At 40.5% G+C, this 17354-nt stretch overlaps 1 protein-coding gene across 1 annotated transcript in view; it reads left to right on the top strand.

Annotated features, from left to right (window-relative positions):
- The window catches only part of GDA (guanine deaminase), a 71096-nt gene extending 54178 nt beyond the window's left edge, over positions 1 to 16918 (top strand). Inside the window, exons 9-14 of the mRNA XM_032427444.1 lie at positions 961 to 1058; positions 3384 to 3451; positions 8101 to 8247; positions 11363 to 11493; positions 11870 to 11897; positions 12985 to 16918. Of these exons, the coding sequence (XP_032283335.1) occupies positions 961 to 1058; positions 3384 to 3451; positions 8101 to 8247; positions 11363 to 11493; positions 11870 to 11897; positions 12985 to 13055 (543 nt within the window). The 3' untranslated portion in view covers positions 13056 to 16918. The remainder of the gene's footprint in view (positions 1 to 960; positions 1059 to 3383; positions 3452 to 8100; positions 8248 to 11362; positions 11494 to 11869; positions 11898 to 12984) is intronic.
- The last annotated feature ends 436 nt before the right edge of the window (positions 16919 to 17354 follow it).

The raw sequence follows: 17354 nt of genomic DNA on the forward strand, positions 1-17354 counted from the left end.
TATGTATCAAGAGCATCGGGGGGCGCCTGGGTGGCTCAGTCGTTAAGCGTCTGCCTTCGGCTCAGGTCATGATCCCGGGGTCCTGGGATCGAGCCCTGCATCGGGCTCCCTGCTCAGCGGGAAGCCTGCTTCTCCCTCTCCCACTCCCCCTGCTTGTGTTCCCTTTCTTGCTGGGTCTCTCTCTGTCGAATAAATAAAATCTTTAAAACAACAACAACAACAAAGAGCATCGGTGCCTGTGTTCAACTAGGAGCAGAAGTACAGAACACCTCTTTCCAGGATTACGCCCACAGCTTCCATGTGCTGACAAAGGAAAGCTTACTTCTAGAAAGTCTGATTGAGATAGGAACAAGCCCAGCCCCACCAGTTGCTCACCACGTAGAATTAGAAAATGAAATAACTTGGTTTTTTCTAAAGCAGAGATGAAGGCTGCGTCATATCTTTGAGCTGGATGGACATCCTGTCCTGTAGATCACCTGGACCCTTTTTATTTTATAGAAAAAAAGAAAAAAAAAGTAAGATCCACATATTGGCTGAGACTTGTGTAATCCAGTGTTTCTACAGGCCTTTTTTTTTTTTTAAGATTTTATTTATTTATTTGACAGAGAGAGACACAGCGAGAGAGGGAACACAAGCAGGGGGAATGAGAGAGGGAGAAGCAGGCTTCCCGCGGAGCAGGGAGCCTGATGCGGGGCTGGATCCCAGGACCCTGGGATCATGACCTGAGCCGAAGGCAGACGCTTAACGACTGAGCCACCCCGGCGCCCCCCTACAGGCCTTTTTTGAGGGGTAACTTGTACACAGGGATTTTATATATACAAGTAATCGTAAGTGCTCTTGTGAAGATGCTCACAGATAAGTCACTGCTTCAGTCTGTACCTGTAACATCTTGCTGTGAGTCAAGACTAAGGGAAACCTTTTTTAAGGGGTAAACTCCACACAGGATACTCTTCTCTGCAGACAGTGATGGCGCATGGGTGCTACCTTTCCACGGAAGAGCTGCAGGTGTTCAAGGAGCGAGGAGCAGCGATCTCGCATTGCCCCAATTCTAACTTATCGTAAGTAGGCAATAACCGGTCGGTCGGTGATGAGCATTTGGGTTGCGAATTAGCAGCCCAAATACCTTTGTTTTCTCAGTCAGGCCTCCAGTGTCCCTCTTCGAGAGTTCTGTCTGATTGGGACAGGAACCAGACAGACGCACAGAGGTTTACCTGTGCCTCGGTGGGGAGAAAGAGCACGCAAAAGAGGATACTTTTTGCAGAGTAGGCATTTGAAGAACACAGCATCCCTTAAAATTTCTGCGTTTGCACAAAATGGGACAATAGGAAATATAACAGAAAAAGTTCAAAACCTACAGTGTTTCGGGGTTTGCAGCTAAGGACCGCAAGAACGCATATGCCAGCCAGGCATTCGGGGAGAGGGTACTGACTTTGCATGCTCTGCGGTCAGGAGAAGGAGCAGTGCTGCCATAAGCCGACACCCCATGCTATATCTCATGCTGCTGGATCCAACAGGATGCCAGTTCACATAGGAGAGACCGTGTCCTGTTGTAATTCCCCAGAATGCAAAGCTTTATTTATAATTAGTTTTTAACCCTTTGAAAGGTCGTAGATCCATAAGTGAGTCGGATAAAAATTATGGCCTGTGTTTTCAGAAAAAAGCTCACATAGATATAGAAACATTACGTCTAATTTCAGGGAATTCATAGATCCCGTGATACTGATCCATGGATGCTAGGTTAAGAATCCATGCTTTGGGATTCGATACAGAAAGGATCTCATTTCTGGTGCTAAGTGATCCAGAATAGAGCTCCTCCCACTTAGAGGCAGGTTGAGATGGATCATAATATTCATTCAGCGAATTTAGGTTCTGCTAGATTTTAGTGTTTTTTTGAGGATTACTTTGTATCCTCTCTTATTTTGAGTTCTTGCAGAAGCGGACCACGAGACAATTCATGTACAAGTAGTTTATTTGGAGGTGACCTCTGGAGGTTGGTTGGTAAGACAGGAAAGGGAAGGACGTCAGTAAGAGCACACCATCAAGCAGCTTACCATTGTGGGCTCCTGGAGTTTAATTCCTCCAGAAAGCTCAGGGAACCGATGTACAAAACAGACCTCAAAGTCATTCTGCCCCAGGGGTGAGGAAGCGGAGGTCGTCATTCCCACACACTATCAGTTATTTGTGGAGGGCTGCTGGGTGAGGTCAAGAGGTATCAATTCCCTTGAACCCCTGACCTTCCCGAAACAAGGGCAGAGCAGGCTCTGTGATGGGGAAAGAGCCGCGAGGTAGGGTTGGAGTTGCGGTTGGAGGTGTGGGCAGCTGGAAGTCTAGGGAGTTGGCCAGCAAAAAGGGATATATGTCAGAAGCAGTATAGGAAACGCATGAGAACCACAGAGCTATATTTCTGGTGCGTTTTGAGAGGTTCCAGAGCTTTCTGGTTTTCAGACATAAAGTAGTCACACATGACAGGGAATCTTGCCTGGGTATGGCCAGTGACCATAACTATGGTCTAGCAACCCGACGGGGAAAGGATTTAAGATCCTGTGGGTTAGTTACACAATATCTAAATTAAACTATGATCCCGCTTTGCAAATTGAGGTTGGAAGTTACATTTCTTCATGGATACGTTTCTGTTTAGATGGTCACTGCTATTCTCACTCCAACAACTTTGAAAGGTTTATTGCACGTGCACTAGGGATTTGATGATGGTAGTTACATGAATCTTCAAGGAGACCATGGTGACCTTGGCCTCTTCTCAGACTTCTAAGGAACACTTTAGTTTTCCCTTGTTTCTCTAGAAAGGCGGCACGTCTAATAAGCTCAGGGTCATAATGTCCAGAATTCAGCCTGGAACCTTCTCTTCTAGCTGCTGCGGTCCTATGAACCGTCCTGACTCATCAGCCTGCACCCCCTTTCCCAGTAGTACCCTCTTTCTTTGATTTTGCAAGGCACTACTCATTCAGGGTAACAAAGTATCCCAGACAGAGAGGAAAGACAATACTTTATAATTTCTACTTCTGAACATAGAAGGATGAGTTTGTTACAGAAAACAAAACAACACTGAAGACCAATAGATTTTTGCATGAATGGCAAGATTGAATTTCTTCATTTATTTTTCCTTACAAATGATCCCATTTTCCTTCTGTTTCTTGCTGCTTTGTACCCTCCTGAGATTAACCTCAACCCAATGAGTAAAGCTCCTTTATGATCATCTTTTTACTCCGGGACTCAGATGATCTGATTTGGCCAATGTGTTTGTGTCAACACGAGAGCTGTTATGACAGGAAACACAATTTTAGTGAAATCACCATCATTATTGCTGGTGTCCTTTTTTGTTGGAAACACATGTGTCTCTTTGTCCTGACTGTCTCCTCTCTCTACAGGCTCAGCAGCGGCTTTCTCAATGTGCTAGAAGTCCTGAAACATGACGTGAAAATAGGGCTGGGTACAGGTCAGTAGTTTGCTATTTGGACATAGTCAAAGTGGTCAAGTAAGTGCATAACTTTATGATGTGACTAATTTTCAGGTAACAGTTTAAAAAATGAGTTTTCTTATCTGGGAGTACTATCTCGAGCTAATAAAATGGTGGGTTGGCAGCAGTAAGAACATGTATGCAAAGGGAGAAGTTTTGATGATGCTAATCTCCTGAAGGCCATTATCCTCACTTACTGTTCAGAGATTGGGTGATAAAGGGTAAGTCCTCCTAAGGTGCTGTAGAGGTTTATTGTTTTTTGGTTTTCTTGTTGTTGGTTTGTTTTGTTTTTTTTAAACTCCTTGATTTTTCTTCCCCTTTTGTTTTGTCCTTCTGGCTAGGTGTTGATGGTTTGGATTTGTATGGCTTTAGTTTTTGATAACTGTGTCATCACAAATACTGTCTCAAAAGAAAATTAGTTGACCTTGCCATAGGGAGCAGAGATTCAGTCTATGCCAGCAGTGAGAACTTTGAGATATATTAAGAACTTGCTTTGCTTTTGAGCAGTGTTGACCGAAATGAGATTCCAGTTCCCACAGGCAGTCTGTTATTTGCTGGGTTGAAGGTCATTCTAGGTGGCTGATGAATTAGTGGTGTTTCCCGCCCCCCCCACAATACATTTTAATTGTTTTTCCTGAGTGTGTGCAGTGCTGCTCACTTTGAAAGTATGAGACAGGCCCAAATGTCTAGGCATATTCCCTGTAAGCCTTTTATTACTGTGTGTGAATAAACTAAAAGTTTTTTAAATGGGTGTGGGGCACAAGGATTTATTTTCCATTCCTGATGCATTTGTCTTCCTGATACTTAAGAACATTGGGATGTTTGCATATTGACGATGATGGTTGTCATCATTTTCTGCAATAACTCACGTCTCAGTTACTTTTATACCAGCAGTATTGGTGAGATATACAATAAAACAAAGTGAATTATTATTTTTAAAGAGGTGTGCTAGATTAGATGTTCTCCCCAGTTTTATATGAGTCAAAAGATTTATGATTTTAAAAAAGTTCTTATTTAAGGCTTCAATCATTGAGACTGTGGTAATCCTTGGATATAGTCACAGGTGTTAAGGTAGTTATTTTACCTTCACAGAAAAGCTTTAATGAATAAGAAAAAACATGGCCAAGAATTTTTTACACACTAGTCCATTAATGAAAAATTTTATAGACAGCCAAAAATCAGGTAGGTATTGCTTTCCAATTTTCTAGGATTTTGGTCTCCATGATTTAAGTTCATCACATAACTTCCAGTTCTTGACTTTGGGTTGGATAGTGATGGACAAAATATTTAGGTAAAGCTTTATCACTTACTAGCTGTAAGACAGCAAATTTCCTTAATTTTCTAAGACTTCATTTCCCTAATTTCTGTAACAATAACAACAATTATAATTATGTCTATCTTATAAGCTTGTTTTGAGGCTTAAATGAGAAAAAAAATGCATGCAAAATGGTTAGCACGTACTTGCACATTGCACTAGTCAATCAAGATTGGTTTAAAGGGAAAGAGCAATGTTGGTGTATTGACCAAAGGTTTGATCAAGTATGATATATTCACTTATGAATTGGGAGAATGCTGTTGCATTTTACGTAGTCTCTGTTGCAATAGCCCCACTATGTTCCACTCTTTTTGAAACATGACCTTTATGTATCAACCTGCCCGTCCCCTATAGGCTTCAGAAGATCATTTAACCTCATACTATGGGCAGAGAGCAGGTCCAAAAGTGGTTTGTTCACCTTGTCTGTAACAAGTGGAGGCAGATCTGGACTTTCTCAACTATTAGATAGGAGAAGCCCACATGAAGCTTAACAAAAATATTGCAAAACAAGAGAAAGTCATATCAAAAGAATGAGGGGCGCCTGGGTGGCTCAGTCAGTTAAGCGTCTGACTCTTGATTTCAGCTCAGGTCATGATCTCAGGGTCCTGAGATCGAGCCTCACATTGGGCTCCATGCTGTGCATGGAGGCTGCTTAAGATTCTCTCTCTCCCTCTGCCCCCCTCCCCACTCATGCACATGTGTGCACTCTCTCTCCCCCCCCCCAAAAAAAGGGAAGATGAGCTTATCTCTGAAAATGATCTACTTCAGGATCTAGAAGAAAATCTTAGAAAATTGCCATCATCCTTGGAGTACAAGAAGACATGGTACTATGAAAAGACCACAAGTTGTGATGGAAAAAGAAATTTTTTAAATGAAAGAAGAAAACTGGGGGGAAAAAAAGAGTGAGAAGCATGTAGACAATCCTACATGACTGGATGGAGGGTAAATTTTATAACCACTTTGGAAAACTCTTTGGATATTTCTTATAAAGTTATTCTTATAAAGTTAAAGATTCATCTACATATGACCCAGTAATTCCATTTTGGGCTATTTACCCAAACATATGTTTGCAGAAAGAATTGTACACGAATGTTTATACCAGCTGTATTTATAATAGCCCCTAACTGGAAACAATTCAAAATCCTGCAGACAGGGGAATGAATAAGCAAACTGTGGCATATTCATAGAGTGGAGTGCCACTCAGCATTCAAGAAAGTAGGAACCACTGATCTATGCAAAACAAAGGTAAATCTAAAAATATTTTGTTAAGTGAAAAAAGCCAGGCACAAAAGAGCACATGCTGTATGTCTCCAGATGCATGAAACCTAGGGACCAGTAGAGCTAACAGTATTGATAGAAATCAGAAGGTGGTTGCCAAGGGTTGGGGATGGGGAAAGGGAGGGGAATTGACTGGAAAGGGCCAAGGGAGAGCTTGCTGGAGCGATGGAGATGTTTAATATCTTGTCTTTCTGAAGGGTAGTTAAATGGCTATGTACAATTATTAGCATTCATCAAACTAGACACCTGAGTTCTATGCATTTTATGTTATCTTAATTATATTTCAGTTTAAAAATAACAAACCATTTTAGGAGCTATGAGAAATAGAATTATTGCAGAAAATTAAATCAGTGATGTGGAAAACAACATTGATCAAAGATCAAAGGGGGTGTTTGAGAATGATCCACATGGAGCATAGAAAGAATAACACCAACACAGGGGGTTTTCCTGAACCAGAATCCAGAACAAATCAAACAAGTTGTGAAGGATAAATCTTTTCTGAGCTTAAGAAAGAACTGTGTATCATATTCAAAGAATTTACCCTGTTTTAGGCTAAATTATAATTGGCAAGATACTGGAATTACAAAGAAAAAGGAAAAAAAGTCCTAAAACATTGAGGCTGGGAAAAAAGTCAGTTATCAGTAAAACAATTAAAAACCAGTTCGGTTTAGGGTGTTTTTGCTGGCATGAAAAATAGCAAGAATAAGAAAGAATTTGGAGCCAAATAGTTGTTACTGAAGAATATTATATTGGACGAGATTCTCCCTCATGTGCGAAGGCAACAAAATTCTCCGATGTACAAAGTTTTGGAAAATATTCTCCCCATGAACACTTGGAAAAAATTACTTGAAAATCTACAGCATTCAATGAGTTATGAGACAAAACAATGGGCCAAGGCCTCGGGAAGGATGGGTCAACAGCATATCAGGGAAGGCTAAGTCAGTTAAAATAGAAAAAAGATTTAAAAAGTTGTAAAAGAGTTTAAAAAATGAAAGCAAACTCAAAAATGTATCTTAAGAGAGCATATGCACAATGTTAAAAGTAATACCTTAAAAAAGTTATCAGGCTATGAACCTTAAACTGTTCTCGAAAAAATAGTCAATAACAACAACACCAAAAAATATAAACACAGTTCATTCTAAAATCTCTCCCTGAAAAATTATCATAAAGAAGTAGCTTTTAATTCTCAAAGTCCTCATCTGGGTTAGAATAGAGCTAGGATGAGTTTTTAAGGGCATAGAACTGTGAGCTTGTTTTAAATCTCATGTTATCCAAATTATCTTCATAACAATGCAGGCATATTTCTGTGAGAGTTCAGGGACTATCCAGAGATAAGAGTTTTCTTCTCTTAACTTTATTAACCATTTGGTTGCACTGGGTTGAATTGTGTGCACCCCTCCTCACCCCCCACCCCCAAAGATGTCTACTGAACAATGTAAGTGCGACCTCATCTGGAATAAAGGTCTTTGCAGATCTTTACCTTTACATTAAGGTAACGATCTCAAGATGAAGTCATTCTGAATTAGGGTAGGCCCTAAATCCAATGATGAATGTCCTTACAAGACAGAAAATGAACGACATGTAAAGACAGAGAGAAGGCCCTTTGAAGGCAGGGGCGGATACTGGAGCTATATTGCGGTAAGCCCAGGAACCACAGGAGCCTCCAGAAACTGAAAGCAGCAAGATTCTTCCCGAGAACCTTTGTAGGGATCGTGACCTTGCCAACACTTTAAGACTTCTGCCCTCCAAAACTGTGAAAGAATAGATTTCTACTATTTTAAGCCACCACATTTGTAGTAATTTGTTGCAGCGACCCTAGGAAATGAATAAATTTGAAAATCATTTGATACTAATTGCAGGTTTTGAATTCTTTCAACCGTTGGTCTTTGTCTATTCTGTGTCTAGATAAGATCTTTTCTTGGAAGTATATTACAGACTGACTATTGGTCACCAAAAACCAAAAACCAACCGCATACACCTAATATTCCATTTATCAAATAAGGTTACTGTTGTGGCTTTATTTTATCTACCACAGATGTGGCTGGTGGTTATTCGGCTTCCATGCTTGATGCAATCAGAAGAGCAGTGATGGTTTCCAACATCCTTTTAATTAGTAAGATCAATGAGAAAAGCCTCACCCTCAAAGAGGTCTTCAGACTAGCTACTCTTGGAGGCAGCCAAGGTAATGACCATTTTATCTCCTTCTTGAACAGTGTGCAACCACACCAGTCTGTGTCCTTGGAAGCAGTACGAAGGCTCGCGAGAGTGGCATCAGCAGGCATCCCACATTCACACCCCAATGTTGCATCTCAAATACCATACCCCAAATTTAGTGGGTAATGTTCAGACATGTGGTGGAGGTATCCTTTGTTCAGCAAGTCCCCTGTCTTTGGCAGAGGACACGTTCAACACACAATTATATTAATCACTTTGATGGATATTTGCAATGGTCACATGTACATGAGTTCCTTAAAATAATCAGTTTTTTTCCCCACTGAGTCGAGTAACATGTTCTCTATTGGCCTGAGGGATGATAGTAATGATATTCATAATAATAGCAAAAATAATAGCCAAGACTTAACTCTTACCAGGTAAGAGGCACCATGGGTCATGCTTTCTGTAACGTGACTTCATCCTCACAGCCACCGCTAGTAATCCCCCCTTACCGCGAGGCACCTGAGAGAGGCGTACACAGTTGTCAAGCTCCGGAGTGCCATGATTTGAATCCAGAAAATCTGATGCCAGAGTGCAGGTCCCTGCCCTTCCACTGTGATATCTTCCTCTGGAAATCCCAGTTTAAATATAGCATTTTGTTGCTATATTTAAGGATACTAATTACCCAAAGCTCTTTAAAAGGAAAAAGATGTAAAAGTGTAGTTGGTTGATACATAAATACTGTTCATCAGCTTTTTCCAGTTCTCACCTGTAACCATAGTTTTAGGGAAAAAATAGAAATTGGTAATTGTCTTACTTTCAGTCACTTCCGTATTTTGGTGTAATCTGGATGGATGATGGTAAACACAGCATGAAACCTTAGGTAGCTAGTGAGAAATAAAAATATCAAAATAGAGACAGTATAGATATATATAGAGAGATTTATGATAGATACCTGGGGTCTTAGAAATGGAGGACGATAGCAGCTGAGAGTATCCTGGGAAGAGAAACCTTCTGGCTCTTTGAATGTTCTGGGCTATGATGAATACCATAGAGAACATTTCAAGGAAAACAAGCAGAGGCCATGCTCTTTGCATTTTCCTAAGTCTTATAGTTTCATTTTTTAAAGTTCCAAGTTTTAAATCATCCAGTTTTTAAGTTCACCATCCCCACCCCTCCCTGTTTGTATTGTTGGCCGACATCTGATTTTCATGGTGCAAATGGATTGTACTTAAGTGCCTTTTTTATTCCAGGCTCTCTGTGAGGTGCTTCGTCAGGATCCTGTATGAGATCAAGCTGGCATGGGGTGCTTACCAAATCATGTCTATCTTGCTGTGTAGCTTTTAAATCTATTTTCTGGGCCACTGAGCTTACTGTGATGGAATTTCTTCTCCTTAGCTCACGTCTCTGTGAGACTATGAGTGAAATGAGATGAATGGATGGCTGTTTAAATTGTGGCATCTCCCCAGCTTGTCAGAGCCTTTCCATTCACTCTCAAGATCAAGATGTGCATAAATCCCCTTCACAGGGACATCTGCTCCAAAGGCAGCAAAACTGCATTTCCTGAAATGCATCTGAATTGCTTACCAGCTCTACTGGGCCTTTCTGCAATAATCTGAATTTAGACCAATTTACAGATTCGTAAAAGCGATTGTGTCTTTTTTTGGTTAGCGCCTGCCTGACCTTCCGGGTTCGAACAATGAGCTCAGTTAGTTTATATGTACCATCAAAACTCTGGCAAATGAACCTGGTTATCTGACCTATTAAACACACAACAATTTTATGTTGAATACAGTCATTAAAAGCTTATATTTTGTTATGCTTCTTTATCAAAGGCAAAAAGATTGTAATTGGCAAAGGAGGAGAGAATGTCCAGTGATTTTCTATTACATTCAGTCCTTCCCACACAATTAGTAGGAGTCACCTAACTGCCTCTAACATTTTCTAATTACTTTTGCACCCCTGTCTTCCTATAAGAATTCTTTAGCTAAAAAATCTTGTTCTTTTCCGAGAATAAAAGAGTTTCCCTTTAAACAATCTTTTAAGAACAAGTCGGTTGTTGTTCTTAAAAGTGCTTAGGGAACTGCCAAAAGGCTGCTGGATGTCCATACAGAGAAATAGAACATACCACATAGCGTCTAACAGAGATACCTGATCCAGTACTTTCATATCGGACTATATCTTGATGGTGACAGAATTCAACCAACCCGTGTAAAAATTCAAATAAATAATGCTGCACTCCAGTTGGCCTTCCTTTTATGCATGCTTCCTTTTGGTAGCTCAGTGTGCACTCAGATTATAGGCTTTAAGGAGCTTTAGATTTAATACCTTTATTGACTAGGAAAGCCAACTACTGCCATCTTCTAAAACTAAATCATAAAAATGACAGATGTTCTTTCTTGACATCCGATATTCATGGAACATGAGTTCTCGCTATGAGATGGATCAAGTCAATAGATAGTATCGACCCATGCCCATTTTAGAAAACCATTCTTCTCTGGCAACCAGAAAGTCTCTGAGGTTACCGAGCAATTGGTCTGCTTTCTAAAGCATTGGCACTCTTGAGTTATGAGGACCTATTTACTTTCAGAAGTGAATTTTCTCCATTCAGAGGATTTAAACTAAGAAACTTCGGATGGTTAGGTCTGCATTGGTGCAGATGCAAAAGGATACTTATTTCTTATTTATTTGAGGTTCATTTCACTGCCATGAAAACAGATCCTGTCAGCTGTTTCATAGAACAAAAAGGGCAATGAAAAGAGTTGGAGTGTTGGGGGAGAACAGGAGGGAAAAAGAAGACATTATGTCAATTGTCATGTTTCTTAGAGGGATGAATGGAAATCATAGGCCAGCTGGACTGTGAAGAGCACAAATAGAGCTGAAATAGACACCATCTGAATTAGAGATCGTGGTGATGAGGGGACCTGTTTTTATTCTCAGATTTTGCTTTCCATGTGCTTATTCTGCTTTCTGTGTGTCAGTGTTTTAGGATCTCTTAGAATGAGAGAGCTTCTCTGCTTCATGTTAAGATACATTTTTTTTTCTAGTAATATGTTGGCAGAATCTGTCCTTGCAAACGGGGACATTTTCACCATCTGATGGCTCCGAGTACTGACTGTTTACTAATTTATTCCACCCTGTAGCCCTGGGGCTGGATAAAGAGATTGGAAACTTTGAAGTGGGCAAGGAATTCGATGCCCTCCTGATCAACCCCAAAGCATCTGACTCTCCCATTGACTTGTTTTCTGGGGATTTGGTTGGTGATACGTCTGAAGTAAGTAAAACAAATTTCATCAAAAGGCATCTTTTTCATGAAGTAGTCACCATAGGAAAAAAAATAGAAATGGAAACATTTTAAGGGAAGACAGGGTTTTCTTAAAAGGGAAAGTAGATCCTTTTCAAATTATTATAATTTGTCAACATAATGTTAAGAATAATGGTACTGACAAAAACTTGTATTTTGAATATATTTGTATATTTGAATGTATTTGACTACAGGAAGCCCATTTCTTTTTCATTAATGGAAGTAGATTTTGCCTCTGAGAAATAAATTTATATGTCTGTGCTTTGCCAACCCCTACTGGCTGTGAATTTACTCTCCTAAATGCACAGAATATTTTTTCTTATTATTACTTTATTTTGCATTTTAGGCTGTCATCCAGAAGTTCCTCTACCTAGGTAGGTGGATATATGTCTCTGTGCTAAATAAAATATTTCCTTGTCTCTTTCTTGGGTACGGCTCCCCGTATGTGTGGCCCCATAGGTTAAACTCCATGCGTGACCATTTCATTTGATGTATTATTTTAACATTCCTCAGCATCAAGCCCATTTAAAGGCACTATTGGACATGCCCAGGCTCCTCTGGAAGATAAATCCAAAGCTGAGGAATGGCAGGTGCAGGGGAAGAGGCCATCTGTGTCCCTTCCTCCCCCATTCACTCTGTACACCCACCCCAGTCCGCCCTACCACATTGCATTTGTGATAAGTTTGTGGTGGAGTCTCACCACCCGTCTTTGGTGTGTGTGTGTGTGTGTGTGTGTTTTTAACGTGTACTCACATTTAATTCCATCCACTGAGAGAGAGAAATAAATAGTATGGAAGATTCTACTTTGCCTCCCGCTTGATCCGGGGAGCTCTGAGTCCGGGGTGAACTGGAGATGAGAGAGATGCTGGTGCCATTTCTAGAGCTCCTTTCCTGCCGGCCCTCCATCTCACCATGCTGAGTATGATTCTGGGGTGTAAAGATAAGTATTTCCTTTACTCTCGGGGCCGGAAATGCAAACCTCTCCAGCTGAAAGTGCTGCCCACGGAAAGTCAACTCAACTTTCCGTGATTTCTGCCTTCGGTGCAGAATTCAGACCCTAATCCTCCAATTTGATATAGCACCTTCTCTTGGTCATGTCCGCTTGTCCAGATTATGAACAGTCTGAGAGAAAAAAAGGCAGCTTCTTGTATTTTCCTTCTTAGAAGTGGTATTTGTTTTTAAATCCCTCCTCGTGGCAATTAAACTAAATACTGACATAGGGGCGCCTGGGTGGCTCAGTCAGTCGGGTGTGGGACTCTTGGTTCCAGCTCAGGTCATGATCTCCTGTCCGGTCAGTCATGGGATCAAGCCCCGGGTCGGGCTCCACACTTAGCGGGGCGTCTGCTTCCCCCTCTGCCCCAACCCCCACTCACACTCACTCTCTGAAATAAATAAATCTTTAAAAAAAATACCTATTGACATAAAAACACTTTATGAATGATTCCTTCATTTCTCTTTCAGGAGATGACCGAAATATTGAGGAGGTTTATGTGGGTGGAAAGCAGGTGGTCCCCTTTTCAAGCTCAGTGTAAGACCTTCGGCCTCTACGAGTTCTCCTGGGATTGCGTGGTTCTGCGTCTCCCTTGTGCCCAGGCCAAGTTAGAAAGTCCAAAAATAGTATCTTGTTCTTGGGATGACTATCTCTTTCTGTGTCTAGTTACAGTATTCACTTGACAAATCGTTTGAAGGAAGTCACGCTAATTCCCAACTCTCTGGTTGGGAGGATTCAAAATTTCTCCCTTTTGAGCTGTTTGGATTTACTTTAAGCTCAAACATAAGGGAATGTTATTCCTGGTGGTGTTCTTATTATGAGATTTAAGTCAAATCGATTTCATACTTGGAAATGTGGGGAGAAAAGATATTCCTGTACAGCTAGATATTTTGAGCTAATAAATGTGAAAATCAGAGAATGGAAGATGAACCAGTGAATATATTTTTATGAGGGAGAAAAAGTTGGACTATGAACACACACTGGAAAATCACTTCAGATTATCTTTGAAAATTATGTACTGAGCATATTAATTTCAGAAGAGAACTTCTTGAATTTCAAAATGTCTTTCTAGATTGACCTTGTGTTCTGGAAATTTGCACTTAATGGAATTTGCATTTCAGAGACGTGTTATTATTGTGCTTTGCTTTCTTTGGGGATGAAATGTCAGAAATTGAATGCCACATGCTTTCTTAATATAGTTCTGTGCTTCAAAGTGTTTGACAGAGGTTGAATGTTAAAGATTTAAAGTCTCTTAGGAATATTATTCACATAACTACATGGCACAAATCGTGGTATTTTTGTGTATTTCAGAATCACCTTAATGTATAACTGTGTGATTTATTATTGCTTCAGTGTTATTAGAAAAGAAACAAGTTCCATACTCCACTGTTGTGTAGACTGGAGTCTTCATAAACTGGGGCACGTGTTGGGCAGCCAGGAGCTATCAATACTAAAAGGAAGGGTTTCACGGCAATGCTGTGGTCTCCCCAAGAGGTATGCTGTGGTTGCTGAAAATTTCATCCTCAGATCTCAATCTGGTAGAACTTTAAAATGAAAGACAAACTCAGCAAAAACAAAAAACAAAAACATTATTAAAAATCTTTAAACCCTGCTTACTGAAAGCACTCCATTTTTCAAGTTTATCCTATTGTCTTTTTAATTCCTAATGATTTTCAGGACATTAGAATTTTAGGATAATGAAAACTATGTACATGTCCCACTTAATGTTTATATTAATAGGACTTAATCTGCACTAGACATCTAGGAACATTACACAAAGGATATTTTTATGCTTCCTAGTACAGTGTGCTTTCCCATAACCTACAATTAAAAGCAAATTGATTTTTTGATAAACTCTGAAGAAGTATTAATGTGAATGTTGTTTAAATACTACAGTTTTCTCATTTAATTTCAAATACTATAAACCAACGTGGAAAAGGAATAGATTCTCTTAATATATCGTAACACTCACACCTAGGGCTTAAGTGTGACTCCTTATAATTTACCTTAGAGTAGAGAACTTTCTGTAATATAATATAGCTGACTCCATACTTACAGAACTAAGAACAAAATTCCCCCTCTTGTACTATAAATTTATCCTCAATTAGTTATGCTAAATCAGCACTCATTTGCCCACATTTTGTTTTCTGTTTTTCCTGGTGGAAACACTCTTAGATTTGATTGTGTGCACACAACACCTAAGGACAGAACACAATTTTGGTCTTATTTCCATTTTTTAAAAGAATTTTTCTTATTTGAATATAGTTGACACACAATTTGATCTTATTTAAAACACACAAACAGTTTGTGTTGTGGGATATTAAGTAACTCAGTAAATTCAGCTTCAAGGGCCAAAGGAACATGGTTACCTGGCGTCTAACCCACAGGAGTGGGCTTAAGAATTTGGATAAGATGTGAGATCCTCCCATAGGCAGCAGCTGTATTCCTGGCCTTTGCAAGATCCTACGTTTGTCCCTTCCTGAAGGATGTACGTGTTGATGTTGAGCATCAGTTTTCATTTAGATGAAGAGTCACATGCAGTGTGTAGAAACAGGCATGGATGGCCTCAGCAGCAACAAGAGTGGCCATCTACAACCAGTCTGTCAGACATTACATTTAGCCCCGGGAGTGTGTTAAGACCCGACTATCTTTTCTAGTAAAAACAGAATGTGTTGAAATGTTTACGTGTAGTTCGCTCTCCCTGTGTCTCTTAGAACTTACGTGTTTTTGTGGCTCCAGGTGCAGCGGTCCCGAATGTTGGTAGGCTTTGTGCAATGTTGCAGGCGTTGACCGGACGTGTGGTCAGATGCTCTGCACTTTGAAGCGTTGGCTTGGCCCAACGTGGCTTGACTTTCTGAACTGTGGAGAGGCGGTGTTTCAAGCCAACCCTATTTGTCACTTTATGTTCGAATATTTTGCTCTCTGACAGGAAAGAAAGAGTGAAGGCTTCTTATCAGCCCCCTCACCTCGCCCTGCACTGTTTGCCTCGGGTTTCATGGTATTTTTTAATGGAATACACTTTAACAGGTAAAAACTGAGTTAATAGTGCTGACAGTCCTCTGTTTAAAAGATATTTTCTACAACAGAACACAAAAGCAGGCTAATCGGCTTAAGTGAATTTAATATCCAAAAGGGAATGGAACATGGGATTAGGACCTGAGAGGTTGTCCTGGTAATTGTAACCTGAGACTGGGACTCTGCGCCCTTCATCGGCTCCTTCTCTGATTTCATTGTTGAAGGTTCCAGAATCCAAGAGAATATCTTGGACCTAGCTCCCTTCATGCCGGGAGGAGGTCTTTCTAAGTTACCATTGTGAGCATTGAACCCCACTGAACCTCTTTGTCACTTCCCTGAGAATTCTGCACGGCAAGGGCAGGAAAGGGGTTGGAAACATTCCCATTACGCTTAGCTGATTCTGAGCTATGCCCTTGAGTATCCCTGTTGGCGGCTACAGCTGAGATGTCGCAGAGGCAACGTACTTTGAATCTTCACTCCCCTCCAGACTCTTCCTATTTTTAATCTTTCCACCTCAGAACTAGACATATGGAAAGCTCTCAAGGCAAGCTGGAAGGCACGTTGTATCCATTCTACCTTGTGCGTACACGGAAGATATCCAGAACTGGATAAGCTTCTGTAGCTTAGTGGACATCTTTCCATTGTCCATTTTTTAAAGCTGATACCACTACTGGACACATTCACACATCTAAAAGGAGCATTCTGAGTTTTTAAAAAGTAGACTAAGAAATGTGTCACGGCAATGTCTTGAGATAATTTTCAAATTACGTGGATTGTTATAAATTTTTAAGTTTTCTTTCTTTTTTAAGACTTAGAAAAGACAGCTGCAACTTCAGATCTACCTAGCCCCTTTAGGTATGATTTTGGACCCTGACCCTTTTCAGTGTCTCTAAAGGAAAAGTGTAGAAAGAAGTGCACAGATGAACAGACACTACTGGAAAGCCCTAACATTGGACCCCATGCATGTTTTCCCGCCCAGCCCCTCCCTTTCCCGCCCACAGCCCCGAAGGTGAGAGGTCGAGAGCTGAGGGGTTAGTCTGTAAATCTGGTCCAAATTTACGGAAATGCAAAACTTGAACAGGCCAGTGATGGAACTCAGTGTAAATTCCAAGATGGCTTTCAGCATCCAGGGGGTGCTTGAGGAACAGATGTCACGGGGCATTGACTTACCTGTTTATTTCCTGTTCAAAAGCCTGTCAGAAAGCATTCTGTATCAAAAACCACCTTACATTGTATGTTAAACTCCTGATTGCTGCTCTTAAGGCTATATATGTGTGTATTCCTGGGGACATTTTTATTCAATATTTGTATGATTTGCTTCCTGTTCATGTGCTGAGTGAGCTCCTTTGTGCTTCAGACAAAAATAAATGAGATTTTGTGTTTACATTCTTTTTGTTGTTGTGAGTTCTATCATTCTGACAGAAGGGAGATTAATCTTACAATGCATTTCTCCTTTTAACATGAATTTTAAAAAATAGAATATTTAGCCGTGGGCCAACATGTACCTTCCATTTTATGATAGACAATATACATAACTTTAAAAAATTAAGCTCTCATGCCAGCCCTTTAGAATCAGATTGTTATTGCTTTTGATTTCAGCATAAATTTCATATTTTCTAAAGTCACAACCCAGAGTAAGAGATGCACTTTAACATCAAGAATTAGTTCACACAGGACATCTGCGTAGCTCAGTCAGTTAAGCGTCTGCCTTTGGCTCAGGTCATGATCTCGGGGTCCTGGGATCGAGTCCTCGCATTGGGCTCCCTGCTCGGCGGGGAGTCTTCTTCTCCCTCTGCCCCTCCCCCGCTCATGTTCTTTCTCAAGT

This window comes from Phoca vitulina, unplaced genomic scaffold (assembly GCF_004348235.1).
Source record: "Phoca vitulina isolate PV1807 unplaced genomic scaffold, GSC_HSeal_1.0 scaffold37, whole genome shotgun sequence".
NCBI classification, from domain to species: domain Eukaryota; kingdom Metazoa; phylum Chordata; class Mammalia; order Carnivora; family Phocidae; genus Phoca; species Phoca vitulina.